Source organism: Neophocaena asiaeorientalis, unplaced genomic scaffold, assembly GCF_003031525.2.
Source record: "Neophocaena asiaeorientalis asiaeorientalis breed wild unplaced genomic scaffold, Neophocaena_asiaeorientalis_V1.1 scaffold327, whole genome shotgun sequence".
NCBI classification, from domain to species: domain Eukaryota; kingdom Metazoa; phylum Chordata; class Mammalia; order Artiodactyla; family Phocoenidae; genus Neophocaena; species Neophocaena asiaeorientalis.
The window spans coordinates 7949946-7964784 of record NW_020174560.1 but is presented as its reverse complement, the minus strand read 5'-3'; the positions used below and the strand labels follow the sequence as shown (position 1 = coordinate 7964784).

Genomic DNA, 14839 nt, shown 5'->3' with positions numbered 1-14839 from the left:
TGGGCAGATCCCTCAAAATGCCTCACTGAGTGGTAAGGGCGGACTTGATGGACATGACAGACTACCTGCTCAAAGTGAGTCATGCTGGCCTGGCAAAGGCAGCAATCTGTGTGTTTGGGGAACAGGAAAGATAGACCCTTAAGGGACTGTGACAATTTGTAGAGTCATAAACTCCTAAGTCAAGGTGCCACTGGATGTTTGCAGTGACTTTCGGACCCACTTCCTCTCCCCTCCACTCCCCTTCTCTGTTTCTGTGTAATATGTGTACTGTAACATCAGGTGGTGGGTAGGCTGGGAGGACCTAGTATGATAAGGGAAGTAGACTAGAGCCTGCCAGTTCTCAGTCCACTGCCCCAGGCTTGGTGAAAGCTCTCTCTGTATACCAAGAAATCAGAATTGCAGTTTTTGACTTGTCCTCTGGACAGTTACTGTCTATGGAGGTAAGGTATGTGCCCATGGCCTGATAGATAGATAGATTATAGATTCATTCAAGAGGTGATATATGATTTTCTTGTGATAAGCATTTTAAAGCTTCTGGTTTAAGGCAAAAAAAATAAAAAATCCAATAATCTCATTCCCCTTAGCGAGAGCTGGCCCCTATTTCCACTGAATCTGCCAGGAAAAAAACAATTATGTGATGAGTGTGGCTAGGGCTCTATGTTAGGCCTGTAGGGGGCTAATTCTGCTAATCTTGCTTTTGAGACTTGGTATCAGTCCTTCTCTGGACCTTAGTCTCCAAATACATATTTTTATGTGTCTGTATAATGTGAAATGTGACTCTATTGGGTACAGTATCAGAGTTCCTCCCAGGAGCTTGTAGCACCAGGGGACTGCATTATGCATCCTCCCTCCTCACCCATGACTCTGTGACACTCGCTCAACATGAGAGTCAGTCAGTCCCGGAGGCTCGAGAAAGCAAGGGGGCAGTTCGTTAGCTCTTTTGTGAGGCAGCATTGTAACTGTCACATAACTGAAAGAGGTGGAATAGTTAAGACTGGCCAATGTTTGAGTACAGGCTCTGCCACCTGTGAGTTTTGTGGCCTTGGGCAGTGCATTTAACCCTTCCAGGTCACAATTGTGTTAATTGTAAAACGGGGATCATAATAGTACCTATCTACCAGGCTCTTGTGCGGATTATATGAGTTAATACTGGTAAATCACTGGCACTGTTGTGGTCTTCCCTGTGATGCGGTTAGAGGTCTTTCTCATTGCAACTCATTATCCAGGCCCTGGAAGGGAAATACAAACACAACATTTTCTCTATTTTCTGACCCTTTGAAGGCAAAAATTCCTTTAAGAAAATGTTAGATGTCAGTCCTCACTGTGGCGTACATTCATGTATTGACTTCCCCTATAGATGTTATCTAAAGACAATCACACACTTTGGAAAGCCATTAATGTGAGAGGCCCCATGTTCAGTCCTGATAGGGTAGTATATGTGTCAGTCATCTGTCTGCAAGAGTCCCCAAGGACTTGTTGATACAATAGCCCATAATCACTCTAAGGATCAATCCAGCAATTTGCATTTTTAAAAGTCCCTAACTACCTGTTTTCACAATAGACAGGCCCTGTGCTCTGAAGCTCCAGATGGGATCCCTCTCCTTTCTAAAGAGGGCATTTGAGCTTCCTGAGTAAGCCTCGCGTTAGCATTATGAACGAGTTCTCAGAAAGGGTTTCAGTGGGCACATCCCCTTAGTTTTCAAGCCCTTCCCCCTGCACACACACAATCTGGGCACACCTGACTCTGTCTGGGGGGTTGTTTTATTTGTCTTTCGTTTGATGTTCCTTGGGTTTGGTAGGAAACTGTACCAGGTATCTTGGACTCCATTAGTGAGTCAAGGTAATATACCAGAAGTCTGATCCTGGGCTCTCTGGTAGAATTGCTGTTCAGAGCTCCATTGCCTCTGACTCTCTAAGACAGCCCATGTGGGCATGGTGGCTTAGAGACTCAGGACGGGAGACCCACACAAGCATCAAGTCAAAGCTGAGAGTCTCTGCCTGGGCATTAAATAGAGACTAAGGAATTATCATGTTTGACAAACTATTGTAAATGTGCTCAAACTTTTTGAAGTTTCAAAGCCTTTAGATTATTTAAAAAAAAAAAAAAAGCAAATGAAAAACTTTTAATTATTCCTCTCCTTTCCATTTACTAGGTAAAACAACATTGGGCTCTAATCTCTTTGGGGCTCAATTTCCTCTTTGTAAAATACGTTTCTCACCTTAAGGTGAAGGCCAGAGGTTCTCTTAATCTTAAATTGTCTTTAATTTCTAGTATTCTGTTATGCTATGAAGATGTATCTTGATTTGGGAACTGTGGGAACCGTGTTAGGATAGATGAGGGGGAAGGAGTTGGGGGGGATCAAAAAGGTGACTCCGTGTGAGAGAATTTTATGTTAGTGAGATTACATATCAGTGATGTGTAAAATTATTACATATTAGCAAGATTAGGAATAGGAGTTGTAAAGCATAACAATTCAAAATTTTTTTGTTTCTTATCCATATTATGGAAGAATAAATGCCCTGTGGTGGGTGGAAGGGGTGGTATCATTCATGATGACACCAAGGGGCCACAGAATTATAATTGTTGGGAGTGGTAGGATCCTCAAAAGTCCAACCACCCAACTGTTGTTTGAATTTCCTCTGTGACTCCATTACCAAATAGTCATTCAGTTATGCTTGAAAAACTCAACTGAAGGGGAGCTCAGTACTTTTTCAGCCAATCCCCTTCATCTGTATAAAGTTCTTCCTTATATTTGGCTAAAGTCTGTTTCTCTGTAAGACAAACTAATACCTCTTAAAAAGTAGTTCAAAATTAACAAAGCAACTCCCAGTTTGATGGTCTGGCTTATGTAGAACTTAACAGAACCAAACTCTTTCCCATGTATTTTTGCTTTCAGAGTCTGGTCTTGTCTCAAGAACAAATGTAGTGAAGATGAAAATGCTCTTCAAAGATAGAAAAGAAATTGGACTCATAAATAACATTCTTGTCAGCTGAAAATATGAAATACTTAGTAATTACTGGAGAAACAGCTAAAACTCACCACTATGAAGTAGTACTCTATGGAACCTTAGGAGACTGCCACATGGCATCACACAAGGCTTTTAGACCTGCCCATCACCTGCCGTATCGAAAGTCAGGATCCTAATACATGATTGAAAGATAGGTCTTTCTGAGTGCTGCATATTTAAGTAGTGGTTAAAACTCATGGTTTGGTGGTACTTATTTCAGGAATCAATAAAAATGCTGTAGACTGAGGTAATCTTAAGCTCTATGGGCACACAAACCAAATGTAAAATGCTAGAGCTTTTTACCCTCTCAGCTCAGGGAGCAGTCTCTGGCTCACTTCATACGTGTGGACCTCCATAACATCTCTACCCTCTCTCTAGAGGGTCCATTCCAGCCTCACGGACTGGGATGCTTCCCGAGTATTGGAATCAAGAGATGCCTCCACTTCACAGGTTCTGTGGTGTGTAGGGTCTCTGCACGTTCTGCCTCTAATAAAACCTTGTCCCTGAACTCAAGCTAAGTGCCCCCTGAGGACTGCCAGCACAGTGCCCTAAGCAGAGCAGCTTGGCGTTTTTATCTTCCAGTCAGATGTTATGCCTTCTTATGCTGGATTTTCTTCACCTTTCTTTCTACACATGTTCATAGCTCTGTCTTTGCAAATTAGTGTTCAGTTGAAGCTTTGCTATTCCATCTTTCCCTCTCCTCTCCCCTTAACCTTTCTATCTCCCCCAACCCCAGCCTGAAACCCAAGTAAATTAGCTTTTCACCCCTGCCCCCCAGTTTAAAAAAAATCCCATACTCCTCCAACAGTGTCTGTTCTTGGATTTGCAGTCAGCAGCCATCTCCAATAACCATCCAGCTGTCAGCTTTGCAGCTCCCCACTACCTCCCACCTCCCCCATCACTCACCAGAGGAAAAAGAGAGCCAAAGCCAGAGCTTGAAATATATCATGCAATAGTGTACCATGAATTTGTTGTGAATCACAGCGGTGAAGCAGGTTTATTTATTTCTGAGACCTTAAATCAATACAAAGTAGGTCTCTTAGTTCTGAAGCTGGGATGGAGTGTGAAAAAATGAGCCCATTGTACTCTTAAAACTTTGGGGAAAGGAGATGACAGCTATATAATTCCATTTACCAGGCACTAGGGGCTTTAATGTGAAGGTGAGAGGGAGCTCTTTGTGCATTTAGAGCACCATATCTTCTAAATAAAAGATCTGTAGACTTGATAGTGGAGCATAGCTCTGAGTTTAATAATCTCCAAGCATTAGACCGAGCCAATATGTTTCCAAGTCAGAGAGGTCCCCCACACACGCTCATAAATTAAAAGTACAAGAACTGCACACGTTGGTAGATTAGAAATGCAAGGACTTCAGTCTTCCAGGGGGAAGACAGACCTGGTCCCTGGCTGTGCACAGACTGCTGTGTGAATATGATAAAGATGCAGGAAACGAGACTGTTTAGAAACCTGACTCCTGGCTGTTCATCATTCTCAGGAATGTCCCCTGTGCATGGATCCAAATCTGGCTATGTCCCCTCTCATTCAGAGTGGCCATCTTCACACAGTCTAATCAGCTGATGTACACAGTCAGGGGTGTTGAATTATGAAAGGAGAAGCTTTAAGAGCTGTTTAGATTGAGCTATAGATTATCATGCCCAGGCTTCAAGTTTTTCTGGTTGATTCTTCACTGGTTCCTAGTTTTTTAAATGTCTCAGAGTCTGGAATTCAAGCCCTTTAAAATAGTTTGCACATAAGAGAAATTGAGAAATCGGTGTTTATTAAGGAAAAGAACTCACCCAATTTTTTTTGTTGTTGTTGTACATGGGCCTCTCACTGTTGTGGCCTCTCCCGTCGCAGAGCACAGGCTCCGGATGCGCAGGCTCAGCTGCCATGGCTCACGGGCCCAGCCGCTCCGTGGCATGTGGGATCTTCCCGGACCGGGGTACGAACCCGTGTCCCCTGCATCGGCAGGCGGACTCTCAACCACTGCGCCACCAGGGAAGCCCCTCACCCAAATTTATCCAACAGCATAAGATGCAAATATGAGAAGTCAAGACCATTGGAACATATAATCAAGTTTTGGGTATCTTCATTTTCTATCTAACCCTCTGATAAAATGTCTTCTCAACAGCTAAAGCAGGTTTATGCAGTTCAGTAGAGCAACCCTAGTATAATATGACTTTATAGTACATAGAGTTACTAGCTTAATTCTAGCCCAGGTAAAGAATTTTGAAAGGAAAACCCAGTGTCTACACTGGGGAAAACTAAAAGGAGAGGAAAATTGAACCACTCCTTTTGCTTAAAGAATCTGCTACACATTATAACACTAATAGGAAAGACTTCATTTGCTTATAGTAGTTCAGCTTGCTGAAAATACAAACCAGAGCTGAGTTTTGATAGAGCAGTGAGAATTATGGCAGTTCACCTGCATTTATTGTGTGCCTGTTGTGTGTAAAGCTCTGTTCTTATGCTATGGGTGTACAAAGATGATTCCTGCTCTCATGGAGCTTAAATTTAGGCTAAAAGACAATAACAAGCTTTTCATGTGTTCTAAGGGGAAAACATTAAATTGCTTCCCATCAGATGTAAATGAGAAAACACAAACAAAAAGGCTGCAAAGATGAAAGAAAGGTCAGTGTTACTCCCCAAGAAGCGAGATCCCAGCAGGCACCAAACTCTGTGCTTCGCCACTGGTGGGCACAGGCAGACAGTCACACAGCCATCTGCCTTCCACCAACCTCACATCCAATATCCTACTCAGAAAAACCACTGGAGGTGACTGGAAAAAATATGTGTGTGTGTGTGTGTGTGTGTATACACACACACACACACACACACATATATAGTTCTCACAACTCAATAATAGGAAAACAACCCAGTAACTTTTTAAATGGGTAAAAAATTTGAACAGGCATTTCACCAAAGGCATAAGGATGGTAAATAAGCACACAAAAAGATATTAGTCATTAGGGAAATGCAAATTAAAACCACAATTAGACACCACTAAACTAAAATTAAAAAATCTAAGCAGACAATACTAAGTTGTTGGTAAGGATGCAAAACAACTAGAACTCTCATGTGTATTGGTGGGAATGCAAAATGGTACAGCCACTTTGAAAAAGTTGAGATTTAAAAAAAAAAAATAGAGTCAGTTATCCACTTACCATATAACCTAGCAATCCTACTCCTAGGTATTTACCCAACAGAAATGAAAATGTATATTCATACAGAAACCTGTACGTGAATGTCTCTAGCAGCTTTATTCATAGTTGCCGAAAACTGGAGACCACCCAAATGTCTGCTAACAGGCAAAGAGATGGACAAGGTGTGTTATTTCCATAAAATGGAATAGTACTGTGCAGTAAAAAAGGAAGTACTGCCACCCGTGTCCGCATGAATAAATCTCAGATGCATTATGCTGACTGAAAGAAGCTAGACTCATAACGTTCTAGAAAAGGCAATATGGTTGAGACACAAGGATCAGTGGTTGTCAGAGGTGGGAGAAGGGAATTGATTACAAAGGGAATGAGAATACTTTGGGGGCTGATGAAAACTTTGGGGGTGATTGTGGTGGTGGTTATATGCCTGTGTGATGGTAAATTTCATGTACACCTAAAAATGGACAATTTTACTATATGTGAATTATACCTCAGTAGACCACACTTTAAAATTTTTTCTATTTTTGGAAGTAATTTATTGTCAGTATGCTCAAGTCTGTAGCTAAATGAGCAGTTGATGGATCCCTGAGATGAGTGATTTTGTTTGACATCAGTTTTGACTCCAGAAACTTATGCCTGTTCTCATACATTTAACAAGTAAACTGTCATGTGGCTCTTCTCTACCCCAGTTACATTAAAAATGCGTCTCTGTTCCTCACCAGTCCGTCTTCAAATCCTTACCATCCTTCTGCCGTCTAACTCATTCCTCTGTTCTCCCTACATCTCAGTAAACAGAGATCTTCCCAGTGTCATTTCTGGCCTGTATCACCTCAGTTTCTTTTTGGCTAAATATCTTTTCTACCACTGGTAGCTCTGTCCCTTTACTCCAGCTTATCCATCAGCAAACCTGATCACTTTATAATTTTGCTGCTAATTGAGAGATTTTTGGTCTTGCGTTGGACAGTGTTGAATCCAGCCGTGGCTCACACCAGAGCCTTTCCCGTTCTGTGCCAGCAGTGTGTTACTGTGCCCTTCTCGGTCCCCAACCCTAGCCTTCCAGCTGCCAGCCAGCTCTGGAGGGTTTGCCAGTGACAATAGGGGCAACAAAGTGGGGAGAGGAACTTGTAAACCCTGAGTCTTTGTATTCAGAGACTGTGTTTTGGAACCCCCAAGTATTCTTGGTCTCATAGGCACTGGTCCTGTCTCTCTAGAGATTTAGTTCCATTCACCCTTGGATATATTCCTGGAGAAACATTTACACAGTAATATGTGCTGCACCACTTAAAATTGTTAATTGGAGATTGAATTACTTGTCAACTTTTAAAAATGTAGTCCTGTCAGGTCAAGGAGGAGGGTGTTAGCAGCATGAGTAGATGAGCTATTGCATATTTTCTTCCCCTTCCTCTTTTTTCTCCCCCCTCCCTTTTCCTCTCTCATCCTTTCTCCTTTCTTTTGTTCCCATTTTAATACTTCTTCCGTGTTCCCACTTATTCTTTCTCATCTCTCTCTTTCTGCCTTAGCCAAACCTTTATTGATAACCTGACAGGTCCCCAGAGTGACTTTAATATCTAGAATCATGGATGAAGTCCAGTGATGACAGTTGCTCAGGAAATTTACAAAACCCCTCCTCAAATCCTCTTGAGAATAGAAATATCGTAATGAGATGGAGTATTGCAGCAAGGACTCAGCTTGTGTAGCCTAATTCTTAGATGCAGGAGGACTTTTGTACTCCCTCCTTCTTTAACTGACCCATCAGGAATGTTTAAAGGGGGAAAGGTTGGATAAAGGGAGGAAAGCAGCAGAATTCATTTTTTATTCCATCGATATGCATCATTATTTTTCACATCTTCAGCACATGATTGCAAATATTTGCTTATAAGTCGGAAGGTGTCCAACATAATGTATATATCAGGACAAAAGCAATTTTTTAAAAACAATTGAGCTAAGTTACATCTATGAAACTTGGAAATCTCAGTGCCTGTGTGCTGACAAATATCCTGACAAGTAAATACTACATTCATTCAGTATTACACAGTGATTTCATTTGCACAAAACCTCACAGTGCTCTGCCACTTCAGTCAAATGTCTGGAGCACTGGGGAAGGGAAGAACGTGTTTATCTTGATCTCCAAAAAGGGATTTAAGGGCGAGAGCAGGCGGTCTATTAGACTGTTTTCATTGCCTGTCAGCTGTGGTAAACCTGAGCTGTCTGCAGTGTCTCTAGATAAGGGGCAACAGCAGCAGCGGCTAAGGCCTCTGCATGTATGTATGTATAGCTGCATTCATTTGTACTTCCTATGTATCTCAGAATTTCTAAAGGCTATGTAGCATCTTTCGTGGAGACTTAAACGTTTGTGTTCTGCTAATCACTGGCTGTATGCAGCGCTCTTAATTCCCAGGTCTGCCAGCTGTAAGTGCTGGATGAGGCTGAAGTTTATATGGAGAGTGAATGGAGATCCTCTTTCAGGCTCAGCCCTGCGGCGTGGGCACTCTTCAGCAGGGGACCTGAGATGGTGCCTGTTCCTAGTATTGCATGGCACTGCCTCTCCACTTAGACCTGGGGGCAGCAAAGTGGGGCCTCATCAGAGTCACCTCTGTTTGAGTGGTTCCTTTGTTTAAGTGGTTATTGATGCTTGTTGGGCACATAAACTAAAAGTTTGTATCATGCAGTATAAAATGTGAGAGGAATAATTTCGGAACTGGAACATGGCAAGCAACTTGACTTATACAAGAATGCATATGTCCAAGTGGGAAAAAAATTGGTGCATGAATCTTGCCCACTTCATGAAAATGTTATATTAATGAGGGTTGTTTACCCCAGGTTTTTCTGTAGAAGATTGGTAGGGCAGTAGATTGAAGAATAAAACAGTGGGTTCTTTACTTTGCCTTCCTCAATGCTCATCAGGGTTAGTGTAACTGTTCCAGCGCAATCATTTCAGAGTTAGGCAGAATGGATTTTGTCCTCGCCCAGATTCTGCTTTTGCAGTTGGAGCTTTTGTTGTGAAGTATTCTAAAATCATTAAAACCACTTGAGTCAGCGATGACCCCTATAAATCAGGAGCTATTGTGTGTGCCCTCATTCTACTGGTGCATGCTCCAAACATACGGTCATTGAAGATGAACTGGAGGCTCCTGTTTTCTCTTCGCCGATTGTTAAGTAGCTATGATTGTTGGCATTTGTTTGTGGTTAGTGAAGCAGGTTTCATTTTTGTGTGTCCTTCCCCTCTTCACCCCCTACCTCATATGATAAGGCTGATCAGAGAGAGCTCTTCGGATACTCTGTTAGTCTGTCCTATAATTTTTATCTTTAATTCCCAAATTAAACGAATCCTCTTACATGACAAACATTTCTTTAGCCCAGGGTAATGTTCTTCGTTGTGGTAAGCCCTGGTTTTCTTTCTGAACCCAGAGGAGAAGAAATGTATAAATACTGCCGCCTTTTCAGAACAATGCCAACACGTCAGAGCCTGAGTTTCCACTTGTAAAGGGAAGACATGCCAAGTTATTAAACTCTTGCTCCTTCCAGGTCTGTCTCCTATTAGTCTGTAAGAATATGGGGTAGAATGGGGAGATGAGGGGGCCTCCAGGAGTAGCCCAGTTCTAGAGGCTCTCTTCCTCTTTGAAATGAAGGGGCAAAGACATCCGAGGAAGGTGTATTTGAACAGCTAAGCATCTCTTGGTCTGGTTCAGTCCCTTTTTCTGAAATTGGTCCTCGATGGGTTCATTACTGATTTTGGAGAGGTGTGAGGTTCTACGTGGTTGGACGTTATCAAGTACTAGAGACAGTGTTTCATGGGAAAGAAAATAGCGTTTCTGAGCAGAAAATAGCCCCAGCTCTGTCTTCTAGGCAGTAAGGAGTTCTGGGCTCCTGTCATAGATTGTGGGTATCAGATATTCAGGGTCAGCACTGTGTCTCCTTTTTATTTTGTTTCCCCCTTTCCAGTTTTATTTTAATAATTAAAAATACTGCTGATCACACTGAATGACTTCTGGCAGAGAGGCCGTCTGTCCCAGAAGGACCAGTTGTGGGCCATCAGGTTTATGACATCCATAAAACCGGAGCCAGATCAGAGCGCGGCCTCCCTGAGTGACAGGGTTTCTGCCTCCAGCAGGGCCCCCGTCATCTGGCTGCTGTGGACATCTGTTTGGGGTTGGCTTTTCATTCTGTTTTGTTTCCTGGTGCATGCGTGAGTGTGCATGTGCACACATTTGAAGATAGAAATGAAACAGGTATGTAATGCCCTCTGCCTGTTAGAAAGACTAAAGCCATAAAAATAACAAACGGCGAGTATTTGCTAGAATGTCAAAGTTATGAGTTTATTTTGTAATGATGTGCTCCTGCCTTCATGAGGTAAACTGGCCGTGGCGGAGGTGTTATTAGTAATATGGACTCAGTGGAGCAGAAAGCCCAGTGACCGAGAGATCAGTGTATCAGTCAGGGAGAGGGCAAATGGAAAGAGACAGCAGGAGAATGAGAAAAGAGCCACAGCGCCTGGGCTGAGATGAAAGACAGACCGAGAGGCGGATGGGAGCCCAGTGGTCAGATACGGCCTCCCTGGATCTGGGGGCTCCTTCAAAGGAGCTGCTGCTGTGTTACTCAGCTCAGGGCTGCCTGCAAAGGCTTGTTCTCTGTGCTTCCTTAGCGAGGAAAGCAGTAATCCGAGAGCCATTTTGCTTCCCATATTCCTTTCAGAAGAGTCTCTTCCATCCTTCCTAGCTGAAGTTAAATGGGACCAAGGCCAGCTGGGTCACATGGAGGTCATTGCTTTGGCCACCACCTTCCTCAGCCTTTGGCGGGTCTTGATGTTGGGGCTGACCCAGCATGCAGGGGAACCAGCTCCTAACAGGAAGGGGCAGGATGGGAATATACAGGTAGAATTTGCTGGTCTTTCATTTATTCGCTTCTCCCCAGAGACTGGAAATGAATAAAAGTAAGGAAGAAATTTTGTGTTATGGTTATTTTCTAAAGAAGGAAAGGGAAAAGAAGAGGTAAAATACAGTAAGCGCTCTACAGCCGTTAAGAGCTCTCCAGGGCTACCATAGATGACTGGCAATTACTGCACACTCAGAAGTTTGCAATAGTCAGTGATCAGGCTGCCCAGCGTCCATCTGCTGGGTCAGAAAACCTCCCTCCCTGAAAGAAATTATTAACCAATCTTCAAGGGAAAAAAAACCCCCTACAATTTCCAAGTCGAAGAATATTTTTTCTTCCTTTTTTTTCTTTTTTAAAGGAAACTTTATGGTTTCCAATTGCAGATGCCCTTCAACCTCACAAGGGTTAAACTCCTCTAGGGATGGATACACCAGGGAACTGAGGCCCTGAATTCCCTGGAACCTTGGGAGGGAAGGACGCAGGAGAGGCAGGTTTGGGTATAAATCACTACCCTGCACCCAGCACACAAAGAGGACTGTCGGCTCAAGGGTTCATTCATGTATGTGTCGTGAGTTGCTTCAGGATTTTGCTTTAAAAATCCAATGTAAAGGGGAAAATTAACCCTTAAAAAATGAGGCATCCAAACCTCACAGTGTTTCTATTTAACTGAGACTCATCACTTGAGGTTGTCAAAAGACAGGCACATTCCCTCTACTGTGCCTACAGGCAGCAGCTCGGCCAGGCCTGCAGGCGATGACGTAGCCTGTGTCTCAGGGTCCCAGCTTTACCCACTGCCATGATTTCAGCTCAGAGTCAAGTATGCCATGCACATCTGTGGCAGCTAGTAGAGAGAGAGAGAGAGGCTTGCTGGTGTTTAAATTGCAACAGAATATGTGATTGTTTAAAAGCCTTTTGTGTTTTCCAAGTTTTCTTTTTAGGACAAAGGTCCAGATAGTCCCTCAGCACAACCCACGGAGGCTGGACTCTGTCTTGTGGAGAAAAGAATCCATTTTCGTGGGAATTACGAAATAGACTTTGCCTTTCTCTCTGTCTGGACGGATGTCTTTTCCCTTGTTTATTTCTCTAGGTCCTCGGAAGGGAAGTATACACGTCCAATAACCAGCTCGGGGGCATCCAGATCATGCACAACAATGGGGTGACCCACAGCACTGTCTGTGATGACTTTGAAGGGGTGTTCACTGTCCTGCACTGGCTGTCCTACATGCCGAAGGTAAGCCCTCCCCCCTTCCTTCCAGCACCGAGGAAGCCCATAGCACCCAGCCTTTTCACCAGAGTTCACTGCCTCTGCGTGTGCGACTGTTTTATAGTAGAGGGATTTTTTTACGATATGTTCTCTGGAAGCCGTTGATTTCTTTTTTTTTCTTAAAGCCATCTTTTGCCTTCTACCTTTTTTTTTTTTTTTTTGCGGTATGCGGGCCTCTCACTGTTGTGGCCTCTCCTGCTGCGGAGCACAGGCTCCGACGCGCAGGCTCAGAGGCCATGGCTCACGGGCCCAGCCGCTGCGCGGCACGTGGGATCTTCCCGGACCGGGGCACGAACCGGTGTCCCCTGCATCGGCAGGCGGACTCTCAACCACTGCGCCACCAGGGAAGCCCGCCTTCTACCTTTAAAATGCCTTTGGATTTCATTGGTTAGGCCCCTTTCTGATGATTTCCAGCCACAGAAGCCTTCGTGTCCTATCTGGGCTCAGATCCCAGCTTATTAAGGCTTCTTCCTCATTGTGGGTCTTCCCCTTTGTAATCGGTATCCACCCCTCTGGGGAGCTTCCCGGAGAGCCTGGGCACGCTGAAATCAGGAGTCAGAATGCCCCACTTTCTGCCGGGCGCCTACATGAGACGTGAGGGCTGTACATGTTCCTCAGGGCTTGGCTCGCGATGAGTGTTCTTCTAGCTGATGACTGGGACTAACGGGTGTGACTCCATATGTGGTCCCTGCTGTCTTTGTCCATAATGACTGTTGCTGAGTTGGAGTTGTTCACTGACCGCTGTGCCCTTTCCCCCCCCAATCTCCTTTCAGAGTGTACACAGTTCAGTTCCTCTCCTGAATTCCAAGGATCCTATAGATAGAGTCATCGAGTTTATTCCCACAAAGACTCCATATGACCCTCGCTGGATGCTGGCAGGCCGTCCCCACCCAAGTATGTACACATTTGAGGGTCTGTGGCACCCTGGCCCTCAAACTTCCAGTCTTCCTTTCAATCACTAACCAATTCCTGCACAATAGTATATGACAAAGAAAACAAAGCCACTGAAGTACCTGGAAATGAGGGAAATCTGAAAAACAGCTCTCTGAAGAAAAAAGTGGAAAATCCTTCAAGAACAAATGAAAAATGAATGAAATCAGCCACTGAGTCATAAGCACTGGAGTCATTAATACATTTCTTTTCTGTTATTAGAGCACTTATTATTTAATGGGCTCAAAGACTTTAAAACAGTTAAATATAAGCCATAAAGTCATAGAATTACAGGACCAGAATCTTTGACCATCTAGTCTCTATAAACAGAGATTGATCAGATAAGTTTTGGAAAAGGTCTTTGAGACCCTTCACTATAGAGTGTGACTGCACTCTTCCCAGCAAGCTGTTGCTGGGTACCCACCCTGCATGCGTCCTTCTTCTCATATGATTTTGGTAATAGTATTGATCTGTGCCTTATTTATTAATGTAAGGTTGCTTTGTAAGATTATTTATTCATGAAGAGACTGTGCAGAACTTTTAATGTGATAACTGTATCGAGTAAGAACAAGCCCTCCCTCCATGTTTATCTAATATATCCCTCTGTCTTGGGCCTGATTTTACCAAACTTAAAAAACAAAAAGAGGGGAAAAAAGAGGTAACTCCACGTAAGGCGAATGTACATTCTTGTTTGTCTGTCCATTTGGCGATTTTAACAAACCTTATTTAGTGGGAAGTTCTTTTGTGAAGCCCCAAACCCCCCGCTACATTTTGAATCTATTTTTTTTAGGCTTTTTGAGAAAGTGTTTGTTCTTTTTTCCATGTTTGTTGCAACTATTTCCTCCCAAAAAGGCTATATCTAAAAGAAGAGTGGAATGCAGAAGATAATTCCTTAAACTTAAGAGTCATTGTGATTTTGTTGAAAGAGAAAGAAGTCTTCATAAGGAAGACTTAATAAACCTTTGTGGGCACCCACTAAGCCAGGTGGGCCTGTAAAGCACTTCCATATACACTATCTTATTTGGACTTACCTACCTCTCAGAGATAAGAAGAGATGACCATTTTACAGGCTCAGAGAAGTTAAGTGATTTGGGCAAGGTCTCACAGCTAATACATAGGAGTTGGGCTTAATCTGAAGCCTAACTATAGATAGTGTAAAAAAATCACCAGAGGAGGGCTGACTTTAATTTAAAATGTTACCTGTTGTCTTCAATTCCTTTTCTTGTTAATCTTAATAAAACTAAATACTTTTTCTTACATCACCAGAAAAATCACCATAGTAATCTTTTTCCCTACCTCTCATTTTTATACCAAGATTTATAATAAGAACTATGAACCTAAGATACCTATCAGCCTTAAAATACAGGACTTTTCTGGCAGAATTCAGAACAAGACTTAGTGAGTGTTCTCCTGGGAATTACGGGATGCCATGTTAGCTGGCTTCTAAGTTCTACATCTGAATTGAACATGACCTGCTCTTCTTTGAGGAGGCCCAGTAAAGCCCACCTGCAATGGCCATAGCCCACTAATGACTCCCCTCTGTCAATCAACATATAAGACAGGAGGGGTTTTAAAGAAAAACAATTTCCATTTTGAAATGAATTCTGTG

The 14839-nt window shown here is 43.1% G+C and overlaps 1 protein-coding gene across 2 annotated transcripts in view; it reads left to right on the top strand.

Moving 5' to 3' along the window:
• The window catches only part of ACACA (acetyl-CoA carboxylase alpha), a 229453-nt gene that overhangs the window by 175094 nt on the left and 39520 nt on the right, over positions 1–14839 (top strand). For both annotated transcript variants that reach the window (XM_024757632.1, XM_024757631.1), the window contains 2 exons: positions 12124–12267; positions 13074–13194. In XM_024757632.1, the coding sequence (XP_024613400.1) occupies positions 12124–12267; positions 13074–13194 (265 nt within the window). The remainder of the gene's footprint in view (positions 1–12123; positions 12268–13073; positions 13195–14839) is intronic.